The following is an 18,470-nucleotide window of genomic DNA, read 5'->3' on the forward strand; positions in this document are numbered from 1 at the left end:
AGAATGATAAGAACAAAGTGTTGCGTCATTTGCTTGACGCCACGGAAACCGGTTACTCTGAGATACAGACAGTTTTTTTTATAAGTGGTTAGTAAGTAAGGATGGAAGAGAATGATAAGAACAAAGTGTTGCGTCATTTGCTTGACGCCACGGAAACCGGTTACCCTAAGATACAGACAGGTTTGGATAAGTGGTTAGTATGCGAGAATGGAAGAGAATGATAAGAACAAAGTGTTGCGTCATTTGCTTGACGCCACGGAAACCGGTTACTCTGAGATACAGACAGTTTTTTTAATAAGTGGTTAGTAAGTAAGGATGGAAGAGAATGATAAGAACAAAGTGTTGCGTCATTTGCTTGACGCCACGGAAACCGGTTAGTGATACAGACAGGTTTGGATAAGTGGTTAGTATGCGAGGATGGAAGAGAATGATAAGAACAAAGTGTTGCGTCATTTGCTTGACGCCACGGAAACCGGTTAATCTGTGATACAGACAGGTTTGGCTAAGTGGTTAGTATGCGAGGATGGAAGAGAATGATAAGAACAAAGTGTGGCGTCATTTGCTTGACGCCACGGAAACCGGTTACTCTGAGATACAGACAGGTCTGGATAAGTGGTTAGTATGTAAGGATGGAAGAGAATGATAAGAACAAAGTGTTGCGTCATTTGCTTGACGCCACGGAAACCGGTTAGTGATACAGACAGGTTTGGATAAGTGGTTAGTATGCGAGGATGGAAAAGAATGATAAGAACAAAGTGTTGCGTCATTTGCTTGACGCCACGGAAACCGGTTACTCTGAGATACAGACAGGTCTGGATAAGTGGTTAGTATGTAAGGATGGAAGAGAATGATAAGAACAAAGTGTTGCGTCATTTGCTTGACGCCACGGAAACCGGTTACCCTAAGATACAGACAGGTTTGGATAAGTGGTTACTATGCGAGGATGGAAGAGAATGATAAGAACAAAGTGTTGCGTCATTTCCTTGACGCCACGGAAACCGGTTACTCTGTGATACAGACAGGTTTGGATAAGTGGTTAGTATGCGAGGATGGAAAAGAATGATAAGAACAAAGTGTTGCGTCATTTGCTTGACGCCACGGAAACCGGTTACTCTGAGATACAGACAGGTCTGGATAAGTGGTTAGTATGTAAGGATGGAAGAGAATGATAAGAACAAAGTGTTGCGTCATTTGCTTGACGCCACGGAAACCGGTTACCCTAAGATACAGACAGGTTTGGATAAGTGGTTACTATGCGAGGATGGAAGAGAATGATAAGAACAAAGTGTTGCGTCATTTCCTTGACGCCACGGAAACCGGTTACTCTGTGATACAGACAGGTTTGGATAAGTGGTTAGTATGCGAGGATGGAAGAGAATGATAAGAAGAGATGTATGCATTCTTAGTGTGACTCAAATGCCGCATTATTTGGTTAACAGGTTACTCTGTGATATAGACTGGTTTGGATAAGTGGTCAGTATGTGAGGATGAAAGAGAATGATAAGAAGAGATAAATGCATTTTGAGTGTGACCCAAAGTTTTGCGTCATTTGCTTAACGCCCCGGAAACAGGTTACTCTGTTATATAAACTGGTTTGGATAAGTGGTTAGTATGTGGGGATAAAAGAGAATGATTAGAAGAGACGAATAAACAAGAAACATCGGTGGAAAGGCGGTGAAAGCAGTGGGTGAAAGTTAATAAATACACGACTAGATACGATTAAATCAATCAATACACAAACGTTTGCGGGCAAATAACAGGCCAACGGTTAAAAGTTACACATAAGACGGCTAAACAAACAGGGTGACGAAATGATCACGTGACGCCTAAAAGACGCAGCTCGAAGACCCGGCAGTCTTTGCGAAGACAAATAAGAGCTTGGAAGGAAATCTGTCTTCGTAGTGTACTCGTTTTTTGATCCTTGAACTTTACCACAAACGTTATTGGATTAGCGTTGGTTAGGCCAGGCAGAAATGATATGGGTGTTTATTGTTATCTTTTCGGTATTTATTTTATATCAGATTTTATGTGCAAAAATAATTACATTTTCGAATTTCATGATTTTTAGCACTAAAATATACTGATACAACATTACTATTTGTTAAATTTTATTAGCTGGTATAATATTTATCTTATTACCAAAATGAATCACCCAGAAAAGCCTTTTCTATTATATTCACAAATAATGATTATAACAAAATAATTTTTAAAAGTAAATTTAATTTCGTAAAATTAATCGTGTCTAGCAGTATCTACGTGTATTTAAGTGTGAATAAATCATAAAAGATTAACAGCGCAGCTGTAAAAAGTAACAAAACCCCGAATCCCACTTTCTTCCCCCTAATCCTCGTAACCCCATACTTCTGCTTCTGGATCAAGAACTCTACATTTTTACCGAAAATGTCCAACACTGTGACCTTAAGGTCATGATTACTAGGCGAGTCTAGACCTATTGTCGTGGAGGGTTTCTGGCTAAGGGATTGCTGACTAGAGACGGTTAAGCCATCAATATGAAGAGAGAAGCTAGAGGATTGATGCGGACTTTGATCTATGGCACGGCCCCCAGCTCGATTATCTGGCATGGCACTATCTTCGAGTCTAATCGGATAAAAAATGGAAGGCTTTGCGACTATGTCCTTACAAGTGGAAGCCGAGGGCTTGCACATGGGGATTTCTGGAGGTGTGATACTAGGAATAAGATCAGAGGTAAGATGTAAGTTGTCATTGTGTATCATCAGTTGAGGCGGGTCGGGTTTATCTGGAGAAACATTGTCAGGTACCGCGGAGTTTACGACGCGACAGTTAACTTCTTTATGTGTGATTTGCGGTAGATTAATTATCTCCCCTGCGCTTTTATCATAAAGGAACATAAACGGGAACTTTTGCAGTGTCTCCATGTCACTGTATAGAGCTTTCCCATGAGAGTTTATAGCGTTCACTCGCTCGGGAGATACGTCCATACAATCCAAACATGTTGTTGTGTACCCACGCGCGTTTTCACCCCCTTCAAATCGATACACCCCTGGCAAGGAGCTCCCGTTTTGGGTAAAAGAAGGTGCGCGAGGGACACACGCGTTTTGAAATCTGCGCTGATCAGTGTGACAATGGGCAAGCAATGTAGCATTTTGGACTCTTTCTGGTGTTGCTACTGGCGAATCTATAAAATCCAAGTCCTTATCTAGCGTGCTCGCCGTGCGAGAGGGCGCGTTTCTGGACACTCTCGTGGGAGGGCTCGCGTGCGCGAATGCTAGACCACTCGTGGGCGCAGCCTGCGTGGTGCGTGGTAAACCAAGATTACCCGGGAAATCTCTCTCCAAAATTACCGGTGCACGCGTCGTCACGATACTCGCATTACATTCGCGCGAGCGTCTTGAGTCACTCATGAGCGCAGCTCGCGTGGTGCGTGGTAAATCTGAGTTCCAATGGAAATCTCTACTCGCGTGGATTTCGCGCGCGCGTCTTGAGCAACTCGTGAGCTCGACTTGCGCGGAGCGTGGCGGACCAGCAATAAGGCGTGTGTCAGGGGGTGGGGTCGCGAGGGCGGCGCCTGACCTGGCTGTCTCGATGTCCATGTTGTCCTGGGAGTTGGGCAGATAGATGATGCTCTCTTTCACATCCTCTTCCGGTAACTCCTCCACTTCTTCAAACTTGACCTCCTCTGTCTGGATAAGCAAGTCCTGATCACGTGACGCTTGGAGGTCAAAGGGCGCACTACCACGTGATACTGACACGTTGAGAGGAATTTCGCGAGGATGCTGAAGATGACAATGGGACAATGGTATAAGTTGCGGCTAGTGAAAATAACGGTAACAGTAGTTCATATTTATCTGTTTGTCGACTAATTGAAATCGTTGACAGATCCAACAACGAATACAAATGATTAATGGTGAACAAACAGTTATGAGCTATCGACGATAATGATATTGATGGTGCTGATAATGATGATGATGATGACATTGATCGTACTGATAATGATGGTTGTGGTAATGATGTTGATCATGATGATAACGGTGATTATGATGATTGCATTGATGATGATAATAATGATGGTGGTGGTAAAGGTAATGGTGATGGTGTTGGTGCTGATAATAATGGTGATTGTGGTGATGATGAAGGTTGTTGTTGTGATATTAATGATAATGATGAATATAATGATATTGCTGATGATAATTTAAATGGTGACAATGATGGTGATGACGATTATGGTGGTGATAATGATGACATTGTAATAATGGCAATGATTACGTGCCTTGTGAGAGCCTATATCCTCTTCTGTCAGCGAGTTAAACTGTTCCCGGTAATCAGCATTAAATAAGTCATCATCCTCCTGACGAAATACAAAATTTGACATCAAAAAGTAATAAAAAAATTACGATTAAAACAATCATAAATATTCAAAAGGCATGTTGATCAATCGGATGTTCTTCTTTGGACACGTGATAAAGGCTTTATACCTAGCAATACACCCAACAAATCTAAAGCGTGAAGAGGGAATGGAAACTGTCCCAAGGAGAATATTTGGGTACAATAGAAGACGAATAGCAGACTAACGAACATGAAGCATTATCTAAAGCTATCATGACCTCATTAAGAATTTTATATCCGCGAAAACACTCCTCCTCCTCGTGTTTTAAATAGTACGTAATAGTCACAATAAGGACATCAATTCGTACCCCTTTGGTCAATGAACACTTCCTCTCGAGAGGCTGCAGGAAAGAAACATATCGATTAAAGAAAATTGTATAGAATTGAGTTGAATAGCCCGCACACATTCCGACGAAACTATGAGCATTAGGTACATACGCTGTTCATCAGTGCGTCAACTTGTTCCTGGGCGGATGTAGTGGTGAATGCTTTACGATCTGTGAACACACCAGGTGAGTAGCTACAATATTGTTTTTTTCTTGGGAGGGGAGGGGTTAATGCGACCAGCTCTGTAAGCGACCGCCTTATTAATGCGACAAGCTCTGTAAGCGATCACGTTAAGAGATCATCAGCGAGAGATATTCAGCGCAAATTTTGCCACACGATTAACAGAAATGCAATTCGTTTATACAGACATGTCATACAATTACAGCAGTAACAAAACTTCTACAGCAATTTGCAATCTTTTGTTGGCTCGTAACTGACCAAAATTGTTTACGCCAAGGGTCGCGACCAGCTCGGACAACGATCGCAATTTTCCATTCCTGAGGTGGTCGCCTATTTACTCAGAAATGTATTTTCAACATCACCAAGTGGGACATCATTATCTGTGTACTGCACCAGTGTGCGGAAACTACTATGTCATCACGCAGAAAAAAGGGGTAACCGGTGTAATAATTGTTGCAGTAGCTACATGTATGTTGCAGGCCTATTTTCTCATTTTTCATTCTGAGTATTCATACCTCCTGGGCTATCGCTAAGTGAGAGGATGGTAGGGCGGAGAGGACTGGATTCCCTCGCAAGGCATGCGTCGACTGGAAGGACTCGCTACAAAATTTTTAGACAACAGCGTTAAAGAAAGCCAATCACGCCGCCATTTTACGCTCCCGAACAATACCGACTAACTCCATTTCCAAAAAGCAAGTAACAGAGATGTTGTCAAGAAAATATCGTTAATAAGGTATTAAAATTCAATCTTTGGTGGCTAATCTGCAATTTTCTTGCAAATAAACCAATGGATTTTCAATTGTAAACAGCCTTTTCCTGTTTTTCGCTCTTATATGGTTGTGATCAATCGGTCTTTGAGAGTTGATGAGTGGTAACGTTTTTAACAAAGAATCAGCGCATAATCAATTTTCGACTTCAGTATTCATACTTGCCTCTGTAACGACATTTCACTTTTTGTAAAAATTGCTGACCTAAAAACTGTTGAACTGTTGAAAATTGTTCACACGACCAAACGGTAACAGATTTCGTCAACTCTTACGCCGAATTCGAGATTGTTAAAAGTGAATGAGAGTCGAGGAATACCCCTCGTTGCATCGCGAATCTCACGATGACAATGATACATACCTGAGCCCATCGGCCGCTTGGTTGGACAGGAGCACCAGGCGCACCGTCAGGGGACGACGAGTCTCCGCCAGACTCACCGATGAGCTAGAAGAAGTATAAGGGGTCAGTTGCTTTAACAGAGAGACGGGCTGAAAAACAGACAGACGAACAGTCAAACGAACAGACAGACGGGCATGCAGACGAACAGACAGTTGCTTTAGCAGAGAGACGGGCTGAAAAACAGACAGACGAACAGACAAACGAACAGACAGACGGGGATGCAGACGAACAGACAGACGAGCAGACAGTTGCTTTAGCAGAGAGACAGGCTAAAAAACAGACAGACGAACAGTCAAACGAACAGACAGATGGGCATGCAGACGAACAGACAGTTGCTTTAGCAGAGAGACGGGCTGAAAAACAGACGGACGAACAGACAAACGAACGGACAGACGGGAATGCAGACGAGCAGACAGTTGCTTTAGCAGAGAGACAGGCTAAAAAACAGACAGACGAACAGTCAAACGAACAGACAGATGGGCATGCAGACGAACAGACAGTTGCTTTAGCAGAGAGACGGGCTGAAAAACAGACGGACGAACAGACAAACGAACGGACAGACGGGAATGCAGACGAACAGACATTTGCTTTAGCAGAGAGACGGGCTGAAAAACAGACGGACGAACAGACAAACGAACGGACAGACGGGCATGCAGACGAACAGACAGTTGCTTTAGCAGAGAGACGGGCTGAAAAACAGACGGACGAACAGACAAACGAACGGACAGACGGGCATGCAGACGAACAGACAGTTGCTTTAGCAGAGAGACGGGCTGAAAAACAGACGGACGAAAAGACAAACGAACGGACAGACGGGCATGCAGACGAACAGACAGTTGCTTTAGCAGAGAGACGGGCTGAAAAACAGACAGACGAACAGTCAAACGAACAGACAGACGGGCATGCAGACGAACAGACAGACGAACAGACAGTTGCTTTAGCAGAGAGACGGGCTGAAAAACGACAGACGAACAGTCAAACGAACAGACAGATGGGCATGCAGACGAACAGAAAGACGAACAGACAGTTGCTTTAGCAGAGAGACGGGCTGAAAAACAGACGGACGAACAGACAAACGAACGGTCAGACGGGCATGCAGACGAACAGACAGACGAACAGACAGTTGCTTTAGCAGAGAGACGGGCTGAAAAACAGACGGAAGAACAGTCAAACGAACAGACAGACGGGCATGCAGACGAACAGACAGTTGCTTTAGCAGAGAGACGGGCTGAAAAACAGACGGACGAACAGTCAAACGAACAGACAGACGGGCATGCAGACGAACAGACAGAAGAACAGACAGTTGCTTTAGCAGAGAGACGGGCTGAAAAACAGACAGACGAACAGTCAAACGAACAGACAGACGGGCATGCAGACGAACAGACAGAAGAACAGACAGTTGCTTTAGCAGAGAGACGGGCTGAAAAACAGACAGACGAACAGTCAAACGAACAGACAGACGGGCATGCAGACGAACAGACAGAAGAACAGACAGTTGCTTTAGCAGAGAGACGGGCTGAAAAACAGACAAACGAACAGTCAAACGAACAGACAGACGGGCATGCAGACGAACAGACAATTGCTTTAGCAGAGAGACGGGCTGAAAAACAGACGGACGAACAGACAAACGAACAGAAAGACGGGCATGAAGACGAACAGACAGTTGCTTTAGCAGAGAGACGGGCTGAAAAACAGACGGACGAACAGACAAACGAACGGACAGACGGGCATGCAGACGAACAGACAGACGAACCTGCAGACGAACAGACGGAGGGCAAACGCCGTCCTTTTCAACCAAGTACCAATCATGTTCGAGGATCCAGCGCTCGCAAAGTACGCTGGATCTTCGAGCATGAGTACCAATGCACAACCAAACGAAGAGGGAACAATAAACAAAAAGAAAAGAGTGGAGTTTCACTTAGTCCTAACAGAACTAGACAACACAGACAAATCACGATGTACTTATTCTGCTTAATTTTCGCGAAAATAAAGACAGCGAACTTTGATCTAGCGAAATTGAAATCTGTCAGTGAGGACATGTGAGGGTACTCGTTAATGGCTCGAGAGGACAATTTTTCAAAATTTCGTTTCAATTATATTGGTCTTGTTTCAGTAGTCGGTTAACGTCATTTTATTGTAAAAAAAAAGAAAAGAAAAAAAGGCACTTGAACCTCAAATTCGCGAAATTAAATCCCCTGCAAACATATTTTTTTCTCCGCATTCGCGAAATGTGCCGAGAATATTTTTTGCGAAATCTAAGATGCGCGAAAATAAAGAAGAATAGGGGAGGTATAAACCTGTTTTTTGGCCCATGACGGTAGCTTGCCAATGCTGAACCGATAGTCGATGGCAGGGGTGTTATCCCTCTCTAAAAAAAACACAAACATTGATTGGCACTTGCTTCAAAAAGGCACTAAGAAATCACGCTAAAATAAACACAAACATTTCAGCGGCCGTCACGCCAGTGAGCGACGAAAAAAAATCGCTCAGCGATAAGTGCTGAATAATTTGCTTTTTGTCGTTAAATAATTTGCCGGCAGAAGCCGGAGATCGCGTCAGTTTGCCAACCAAAATGTCAGGTGAATGCAACTCGTATAAAGTCAGGGGCGGATCTAGCTTTCACTAAAGAGGGGCCGGGGTTGGCTCAGTGGCAAAGGGGGGAGGGGGTATTTTTATCTTTGGCAGCCCAAAGGGGGGGGGGGGGGGGGTTAACTCCCTAAACCCTCCCCCTGGATCCGTTACTGAGAGTTCACCATACCAGTAGTCCCGTTGTTATCTGAGCTGACAGTCTCTTCTACTTTGTATGTTCCTCTCCTATAACAAAACGAAAGGAAAGCTGAAAAAAATTCAGAGAAACGGAGAACGTACGAGTGCTAAATCTCCCTACTTTGAACATAACCGCCGTTTCCACAAAACAAACTCTATAGTGGTACCTATAAGTGGTGACCCTCGGGCCAGTGCTAAGTGACCGCTTTCATAGAGGTTAACCGCATAATGAACCCAAAACAAACGCAATGAAACTGAAAATGACAATATTTAAGAATGCGATCTACCGCTCCTTTGTTATTGTTAACATTAGATAATTCAACGGTTTAAAGTCGTATACATGGTAAACGATATTTGATTGAAGAACTCTCTCTAACTCGATTGAATTATGCTTTGTTTGACTCGGAATGTGTAGTTCCAGAAAATATCCATCCCCCCAAATGGAGGGGGTCGGAGGTATAACCCCCACCCCTCTGGAATTTCCAACCCCCTAGAAAAAAATGAATACAGTCACTGTTAAGGAAAAAGAGCATTCCTCCCCTCCCCTCTGGAAATTCCCGGCCGTTTAAACCCCTCCCCGGAATTTACATGGGGGGGTGGTATGGGTATTTTCTGGAACTACACAATTGTGCGAGAGCGTAAAATTGGAATTCGGGGCGTGATTGGCCATAGATCATTAACATCAACATTATAAGCTCCATACCAATTTCCTGAGGATATCTCGCACAAGCCAGTTGGCATTCTAAGGGTCTTCTCGCCACTATTAGGGGCCGTCCACACTAACACGGATTCGTTTGGATCCGTATACTTTTTGATACGTTTAGGCATTTCGTCCACACTAACACGCGCGCTGGATCCAGCGAATCCGGATACTTTTGGAAACGCCACCGAAAGTGAATCAAAATGAATCCTTATACTTTGGTCCGTAGTGTGGACAGTCGAATCCGTACCAAAATAAAAACGATGGTGTCATATCGCAGGCGCGTCTGCTGCTTTGAGCATGCGCATATCATAAAAATGACGTCTCTCCGTACCTTTCAGCGTTTTCAAACGTTTGAATCCATGTTATAATGGACGGAACACGCAGCGAAAACTACAGTAAGGACGAAAATCAAGTAAGCCGTTTTCGGCGAAACAAATCCGGACACATGTTGAATCCGAGTTTGTGGACGACCTCTTAGATCAGGGTACTACACAGAATGTGGGAACGTGGGAAGTTCTACCTGAGGGGAGTTTCGGGAAGAGTTGCCTTGGGAAGTTCTTGGCCAAGATCTGCCATTCGCTCTTCCATGTTCTGTAAAAATCGAACTCCGCTTAGATTTATAGCTACCATCACTACCCTAAAGAGGGCACAAAACTATTGCTATTGGTGTAAGGGGTCGGGGGGTAAAGTAATATTGCAGGCGGGGGGATGAGGATATAGTAATATTGCAGGCAGGGGGATGAGGATATAGTACTATGCAGGCAGGGGGATGAGGATATAGTAATATTTCAGGCATGATATGAGGGGATGTCTCACCTGGGTGAATGTGGTCGGGATCTTCCATATAAAAATGCAACTGAAGACAATAATGAGACATCAAATAATGAGCATCCATATATTGTTGACAAACGGTGGAAATGTTTAAAGGAGCACTGTGCCCTTAGATAAAACACGAAAATAACGAAATTTAGTTCGAATGATGACTCACCCATCGCCAGAGACAGAAATAAGCCGCTTGCAGTCATTGGTAAATCGAATGCCAGTCACGATTTCTAAAGGTTCAACAAAACGTTGTAAATTCGCCAAATCAAAGTGCGGTGGCAAAATGAAGGATTGGAAAGCGAAAAAAAAAATTCGAGCAAAATGGAAGAGAGAAACGAAAATTCAGCAAAATGAAGAGAATAAGGGATTAAGTGATAACTGAATGTCCTGTCATACTGTCCATACAAGTCTTACCTAAATGTCCTGTCATACTGGCTATTCAAGTCCTACCTGAATGTCCTGTCATACTGTCCATACAAGTCTTTCCTAAATGCCCTGTCATACTGGCCATACAAGTCTTACCCGAATGCCCTGTCCTATTGGCCATACAAGTCTTTCCTAAATGCCCTGTCATACTGGCCATACAAGTCTTACCCGAATGCCCTGTCCTATTGGCCATACAAGTCTTACCCAAATGTCCTGTCATACTGGCCAAACAAGTCTTACCTAAATGTCCTGTCATACTGGCATACAAGTCTTACCTAAATGTCCTGTCATACTGTCCATACAAGTCTTACCTGAATGTCCTGTCCTACTGTCCATACAAGTCTTACCTGAATGTCCTGTCCTACTGGCCAAACAGGTCTTACCTGAATGTCCTGTCATACTGGCCATACAAGTCCTACCTGAATGCCTTGTCATACTGGCCATACAAGTCTTACCTGAATGTCCTGTCATACTGGCCATACAAGTCTTACCTGAATGCCCTGTCCTACTGTCCATACAAGTCTTACCTGAATGCCCTGTCATACTGGCCATACAAGTCTTACCTGAATGTCCTGTCATACTGGCCATACAAGTCTTACCTAAATGCCTTATCATACTGGCCATACAAGTCTTACCTGAATGTCCTGTCATGCTAGCCATACAAGTCCTACCTGAATGTCTTGTCATACTGGCCATACAAGTCTTACCTAAATGTCCTGTCATACTGGCCATACAAGTCTTACCTGAATGTCCTGTCATACTGGCCAAACAGGTCTTACCTGAATGTCCTGTCATGCTAGCCATACAAGTCTTACCTGAATGCCCTGTCATACTGGCTATACAAGTCTTACCTGAATGCCTTGTCATACTGTCCATACAAGTCTTACCTGAATGCCTTGTCATACTGGCCATACAAGTCCTACCTGAATGTCCTGTCCTACTGGCCATACAAGTCCTACCTGAATGTCCTGTCATACTGGCCATACAAGTCTTACCTGAATGCCCTGTCCTACTGGCCATACAAGTCTTACCTAAATGCCCTGTCATACTGTCCATACAAGTCCTACCTGAATGTCCTGTCATACTGGCTATACAAGTCCTACCTGAATGTCCTGTCATACTGTCCATACAAGTCTTACCTGAATGTCCTGTCATACTGGCCATACAAGTCTTACCTAAATGTCCTGTCACACTGGCCATACAAGTCCTACCTGAATGTCCTGTCATACTGGCCATACAAGTCCTACCTGAATGCCTTGTCCTACTGTCCATACAAGTCTTACCTGAATGCCCTGTCCTACTGTCCATACAAGTCTTACCTGAATGCCCTGTCCTACTGGCCATACAAGTCTTACCTGAATGCCCTGTCATACTGTCCATACAAGTCTTACCTGAATGCCCTGTCCTACTGGCCATACAAGTCTTACCTGAATGCCTTGTCATACTGTCCATACAAGTCTTACCTGAATGTCCTGTCCTACTGGCCATACAAGTCTTACCTGAATGCCCTGTCCTACTGGCCATACAAGTCCTACCTGAATGCCCTGTCATACTGGCCATACACTCGCCCGTCTCAAACTCGTGGAATGACATCGTCTTGTCGGAACAGCTTGTGGCGGCATAGTACCCAGAGTTATCCATCGTTATCTAAATCAATCAGACAAGGACAGGCAACCATGCATTCATATTAAGGAACTGATTAAGCAACAACGACAGCAACGCGAACGGTAACGGCAGAAAATAATGAAAAATTTAGAGAATCAGACGTGAAACTGACTATCTGATATACAACGTGAAAACATGGTGTAGTGCCAAGGGGGGTCATGTTCTCCTTGTCGTAGTTGATTAAGTTCCCTATTAGGGATCTAAGCTGCAACGCGGACGGCAACGGCAGAAATAAAAAGCCAGACGTAAAGCTGACTCTCTTATACATTTCAGCTGTTTTCCTACAAACCCCGAGGTGGGGACTTATGCACTAAAACAGAAACCAGGTCTTTTTTCGGCTTAACTGACTTGGAACTATAAAAACGAACTTATATTATTTAAACTAGTTTAGACTTGAGCGTTAATAACGATTTTCGGGGTCACGTTTTATTTGACGTCGTCGTCGTCGTCGAAGAGTTCCAAATTGACACAATAAGTACAAAGTATTGTATATCACACTATGTACCTTGACCAGTGTGCCGTCATCTCCCGTAGCACCCTTGAAGGAGCGTGTTTGTTTTCCATTCACAGTGTCATAAATCCTGGGAGAAGTTGAGTCACAGTTAAAAGCCTCAATAAGCCACATTAAAGATCATCACCATGCGGATGCAAGAAACGTTCTAATCTGACTGAGATGAAATTCACTGACAAAAAAGTGCGGAAAATAAATGCTTGAATGTACATCAAAACGCGACGGAATCCTCACAGTTAGTAATTTCGTGTCAATCTCAGAATGTTATTTGGCTAACTTTGTATCGGTGACCACGGTAGCGCGCGTCACACTATAACACTTTGTATCGGTGGCCACGGTAGCGCGCGTCACACTATAACACTTTCTATTGGTGGCCACGGTAGCGCGCGTCACACTATAACACTTTGTCTTGGTGGCCACGGTAGCGCGCGTCACACTATAACACTTTGTCTTGGTGGCCACGGTAGCGCGCGTCACACTATAACACTTTGTCTTGGTGGCCACGGTAGCGCGCGTCATGGCAGTACGTGCACTTAGCAGGTAAATAAGATGTTTTTATTACCTCACATTCCTGTCTTGACAAGCCGTTGCTGCAACATGTCTAAAAAATATAAACACCGTGATATCTTTAGATGGCTTTTCGCACAAGGTAGTCCTCAAGGCTCGATCAAACGAAGATGATGTGTCCATGAGAGTTCTTTTCCCTTTAGGAGTCATAAGGTTGTGATCAAAAGGACTTTGAGAGTTTATAATAGCGGTGACGTTTGTTTTTTTTTTAATATAATAATATGATTACAGGATTCAGCACCGAATCGTAAATTGGGAAAGCTAATTTTGACTAATTTTTCCTCGCATCAACACTCATTGTAGCGATCAAATGTAAAAAAAACTTTTATCTAACCTCAAGTCAAATTTGAACTTGTTAAAAGTGAATAAGAGTCGATGAACGTCAATGAAACTGAGAGCACCGCTAAACGGTCATGAGAATTGAAACTCACATAGTTTTTCCTCAACTCTCAGCTCCGTTTGATCGAGGCTTTAGGGGGGAAACGAGCATTAGCAAAATGACGCCGACATAACCATAACACCATCACAACATCAGCACTACTTATAACCACGAACCTAGACGTATCCACCACCATGTCATAGAACGTCGTCTTGCCGACATAATTAGTATTTCTCACAAACTGCAGGTCCGGATTCTACGGGCAGAAAGCAAAATAAAAGCCAGTTAGAAATCGTCACTGGAGGTCAAGTAGTATATCGTTGACCCTTTTTTGGGGGGTCAATGACGTCATCACTGGGTGTCAAGTAGTATGTAATCTTTGTAATCTTTGTTTATCGAGGGTAGCATATTTAACCGAATATACAGTTTTCTAACATATGGCCCTCGGTTAGTAAGCACTGTCACTGGGGGTGGTCACTGCCAGAGGGTTTATTGCGTCCCCAGTGGTTCTTTTACGTCCCTTCGGTTCAGGTTAATGTAGTGCAGCTTGAAGAGACGGGACCTCCGGTTTAGTGTCCTTATCCGAGAAGACTGGAAACACGAGAGAATAACTTCAACTCACTTGTGACAAATTCGATTCAAGGCAGGAACCCGGAAAAATCCCCCAGTTTGAGACAGGATTCGAACCTGGGCCACAGAGGTGAGAGGCCGACGCGCTAACACACTAGGCCACCCGTGCTTCCACAAGTATATAGTGTCAAGTAGTATATGGTGTTTTTAAAAAATACGATCCTTTTTTTGCTGGGTCAATGACGTCATAACCCATGATGCAATGCTCACCTGCTGGGCGGAGCGGAATATGATGGACTTGTCTGCGCTGCAGCTAAGCAGTTGGAAGTCACCATTATCGTCGACTAGAAAAGAGTCACAAGGCAGTTTTTAGTTTGCGTTTAATAACGTTTCCGAAGTCTTCATTTTTTGTAAAACAAATGCACAGCAGGATTCCAAAGTAGATACAATAGGAAACTTAAACAACGACGACGGCAACGGTGTGAAATACACTCTGAAACAGACTTGTTTTAAGTACGTTGATATTGCTTATGTCGTTGCAAATTAAAAAAAACTTTTAAGTTCCCTCGCCTGTTTTTACTAGGGCGGGGAAAAATTGGCATCGATTTAGTCATACTAGTAAAACTTATGTAGTTCTTACTGACTCACCATTGAACTTGATAGAAGTTATACTGGCAGAGTGATCATCTAACGTCTGAATCAGCGAAAAATCCTTGTTCATATCAAAGATATGGATTAAGCGATCACGTCCTGCAGAGGCTAGTAGCTTGTGGCCTACACAGGAGAAAGAAACTTCAACTCACTCCGTGCTTTCTCTACTCGGTTCTACCTGTGACGACGTAGGTACATGAAAAGCGATGGACACGGCGTATTTGGCTATCAATAAAGTTTATTATTATCATTAATTAAAAAAAATAATAACATTTTTGTTACTATTGTTTTTTACCTGATTGCGGTGGAGAGAATTCTACACACAACACTTCAGACTCATGTGCCTCAATCTTCAGAAGCTCATCCAAGAACATCATGTCGTAAACTCTGGGGGAATAAATGTTATACTGTTAACTAGCTCCAAGAGGATATGTGTGTACGAAGGAAAATGATGCTATATTCAGGAAAAGCGTCCTTTGTTGCGATCTTATTACTAAACATAGGTTATCATTTCATACAGCTTGACTTTGCAAATACGGCCGGGAAGTTGAATAACCTAAGATAAGCACCCCGCCCATAAGAAAATCAGCGGGAGGGACAAGTAAATAAAGAAAGGAAAAAAAAGGACGCCCTATCCCTTTCTTCTTCGCTGATTTACACACTCGTTGTATATGTATCCAACACTTCCGCATTCTAGTCCATCTCCGTTTGCTTGCGACGCGCGCATCACACTTTAAATATATTTTCACTACAATAACCAATAAATGTGATGGTACCTGACGTTTCCAGATCGATCACCAACGGCCAGTGTCTGACCATCAGGACTTGCACATATTGTCCGCACACCCGTGCGGCCATCACTGCTTACGTCATTCACATTTTTAGAGGCTGGTGAAGAGGAGCATAGTGTTATCAGTTTAATTATAAGAAAGTCCAGAGTCACGTAATTCGGGCCCAGATTCACGCAAGTCATATCCAATGTCACGCAATTGGGACCCGAGGAGTCTAGAGGGTACTTACTAATACTGTGTTCGGTGTCCTTAAGGTTCGAGAAATTGTCCAGTAAATACAGCACTCGCATCAACTCCTGTGTGAGAACAAGACTTCAGCTAGAATTCATTTTCCAGTTAATGTTAAGGGTCAGTACGCAGCTCTTACAAGCTGCGATTTGATTGGGCAAATTAACAATTTCCGCACCTCGACACAAAGAACGAGAAGAATAGAGACAAAAGAAATCCTTTGTAGAACAAAGATAATAGGAGACAAAGCAGCTGCGTACTTACTCAATGTTAGCTATTACCTACTAGCTATTAACTACTCAATGTTATTCTATTAATAGAATAGTGGTACCTCCTATAAAATACTGGGTCGAGTCGCCTTAATTTATTCACAAACCGTTGATATTAAGAACATTGCAAGAGACTCGATTTGATAAAATATAACACCCCAAGGACAGAGATATGCCGACAAACAGAGAGCACACTGGACCACTCTTTGAGACTCACCTTACTGTATATATTTCTTTGAAAAGATATATTTGTTCCTGGAAAACAAAGAAAAAAACGAAAGAACTTATTTTATTTATTTATTTTGTTTGGAGACTTTCTTTACACTTATATAACAACACTACAGGATACGATAGGCACCACAGAGGGGGAGGGGCTGAGGGAGGCCCCATTACTTTTTGCGCTCAAAAGTAAGCAAAAAGATAGGTTTTTCAGTGTTTTTTTTTTCAATTGACAGTTCCCCCACTTTTCAACATGCTTTCCCTGTATGAGAATAAAGAGGGGAGGGCAAAAGGACACGAGGTCCCAACGAGGCAAGCCCCGGCAATACGGATACATGAACAATGGTGAACGATAATAACTGCTAACGATCATAGTAAAACTATATATAGCATGACTAGCAGCAATGGGTGGTATCCAGGAAAGACTGTCTTACATGTAAGGACACAGTCAGGGTCAAAATCAGAGTGCAGTTTGTTAAAGTATAGAGTTTTAGCACACTACGTAAAAGTGTCAACGGATGAAAGTTTAACAGACTCAGGTGAGCTGTACGATACAATAAGTCCCAGTTCCAGTTAGATAATTATCCATCAGGGGCGTTAACTGTAAGCCTGTTTGCAATTTTTAGACTTCACCTTCAACAACATTCCATACACGGACAGTGTCATCTGCTGAACATGTCAAAAATGTCCCAGGGGGGAGGGCTGCGTGCTTGTTGTCAGATACCTCTGGATAGACCTGAGGGGGGACGGGAAGGTGGTTAATAAATAGGTAAAGGTTCAATTGCAAAACAAAGCATATTTTGAGTTTAAAAGAGCTTTGTGTTTTATCAACCATTATCTATACGATTTCTTGGAAAATTTGTCACAGACCAAAGTATGCTTCATCCAATAAATTGATTTCTTGGTCACTTGAGGTAAAAAATACAGTGAAATTGGGGACTGCTTAATGGTAGGAAGAGGTATGAAATACAGTGATGGAGTTACCAATATTAGGAACTTTGGTAGGTAACAGAAAGTCTTGTAGCTCCATTCCTCATACTTGTGAGGTGTGGTAGAGAGGGGACCATATCATTCCAATCGTACCTCTACTCCCCATACACATGCGCTGTGGTAGAGAGAGGACCAAATCTTGCCAATCTTTTTGATGTCCTTCAGGTCCCAGACATACAGACTGTGGTCGTTGTACACACACGTCAGCTAAAAAATGGAGGTATGAGACGTCAAACAAGCAGATTAAACTCATGTCCACAGCCTTAAACCCTTTTTTAATGATCAGTCGATAATAGTTGAAGCTGATGATATTTGATGATAGGTGAATGCTAGTCTACAGTATGATACCTGATAATAGTTGTTGATAGATTTAATGCCTACTATCATGAAGTTTGGATGGGCACATGATAATTAAAGTACATTGCCAACTATCATGCGATCACCAACAATCATGTGTCATTTCAATGGGGCTTCGCCGAATTCCTAAAAAATATATATATATACTTACCCTGTAGTTACAAGTATCCAGAGCTAGAGCAACGGTATCTGCATAAGATACATTGCCTGTCTTGGGAATAAGGTGGCTAGAAAATACATAATAAGGAGACAAGAGGAATTAACAAATTAAGTCACATCAGATGTTTTCTACAATGGGCAAGTAGTGATGTGTAAGATAAGGGAAGGGAACACCCTACACTACATGCTATAATATACAACACCCTACACTACATGCTATAATATACAACACCCTACACTACATGCTATAATATACAACACTCTACACTACATGCTATAATATACAACACTCTACACTACATGCTATAATATACAACACTCTACACTACATGCTATAATATACAACACTCTACACTACATG

General features: G+C 42.9%; 1 protein-coding gene across 4 annotated transcripts in view; it reads right to left on the reverse strand.

Annotated features, from left to right (window-relative positions):
• The window catches only part of LOC5520794 (mitogen-activated protein kinase-binding protein 1), a 43,596-nt gene that overhangs the window by 15,054 nt on the left and 10,072 nt on the right, over positions 1-18,470 (reverse strand). For all 4 annotated transcript variants that reach the window (XM_048730782.1, XM_048730783.1, XM_032365735.2 and 1 more), the window contains exons 12-35: positions 18,102-18,177; positions 17,687-17,800; positions 17,237-17,339; positions 16,602-16,639; positions 16,117-16,183; positions 15,873-15,984; positions 15,392-15,483; positions 15,094-15,219; positions 14,716-14,789; positions 14,052-14,131; positions 13,492-13,530; positions 12,924-12,999; positions 12,289-12,400; positions 10,494-10,557; positions 10,322-10,361; positions 10,026-10,096; positions 8,795-8,850; positions 8,334-8,404; positions 5,998-6,081; positions 5,388-5,472; positions 4,804-4,862; positions 4,674-4,706; positions 4,250-4,327; positions 3,553-3,755 (exon numbers count right to left, since the gene is read on the reverse strand). In XM_048730782.1, coding sequence (XP_048586739.1) covers positions 3,553-3,755; positions 4,250-4,327; positions 4,674-4,706; positions 4,804-4,862; positions 5,388-5,472; positions 5,998-6,081; positions 8,334-8,404; positions 8,795-8,850; positions 10,026-10,096; positions 10,322-10,361; positions 10,494-10,557; positions 12,289-12,400; positions 12,924-12,999; positions 13,492-13,530; positions 14,052-14,131; positions 14,716-14,789; positions 15,094-15,219; positions 15,392-15,483; positions 15,873-15,984; positions 16,117-16,183; positions 16,602-16,639; positions 17,237-17,339; positions 17,687-17,800; positions 18,102-18,177 — 1,953 coding nt within the window. The remainder of the gene's footprint in view (positions 1-3,552; positions 3,756-4,249; positions 4,328-4,673; positions 4,707-4,803; positions 4,863-5,387; positions 5,473-5,997; positions 6,082-8,333; positions 8,405-8,794; positions 8,851-10,025; positions 10,097-10,321; positions 10,362-10,493; positions 10,558-12,288; positions 12,401-12,923; positions 13,000-13,491; positions 13,531-14,051; positions 14,132-14,715; positions 14,790-15,093; positions 15,220-15,391; positions 15,484-15,872; positions 15,985-16,116; positions 16,184-16,601; positions 16,640-17,236; positions 17,340-17,686; positions 17,801-18,101; positions 18,178-18,470) is intronic.

Source organism: Nematostella vectensis, chromosome 7 (assembly GCF_932526225.1).
Source record: "Nematostella vectensis chromosome 7, jaNemVect1.1, whole genome shotgun sequence".
NCBI lineage: Eukaryota > Metazoa > Cnidaria > Anthozoa > Actiniaria > Edwardsiidae > Nematostella > Nematostella vectensis.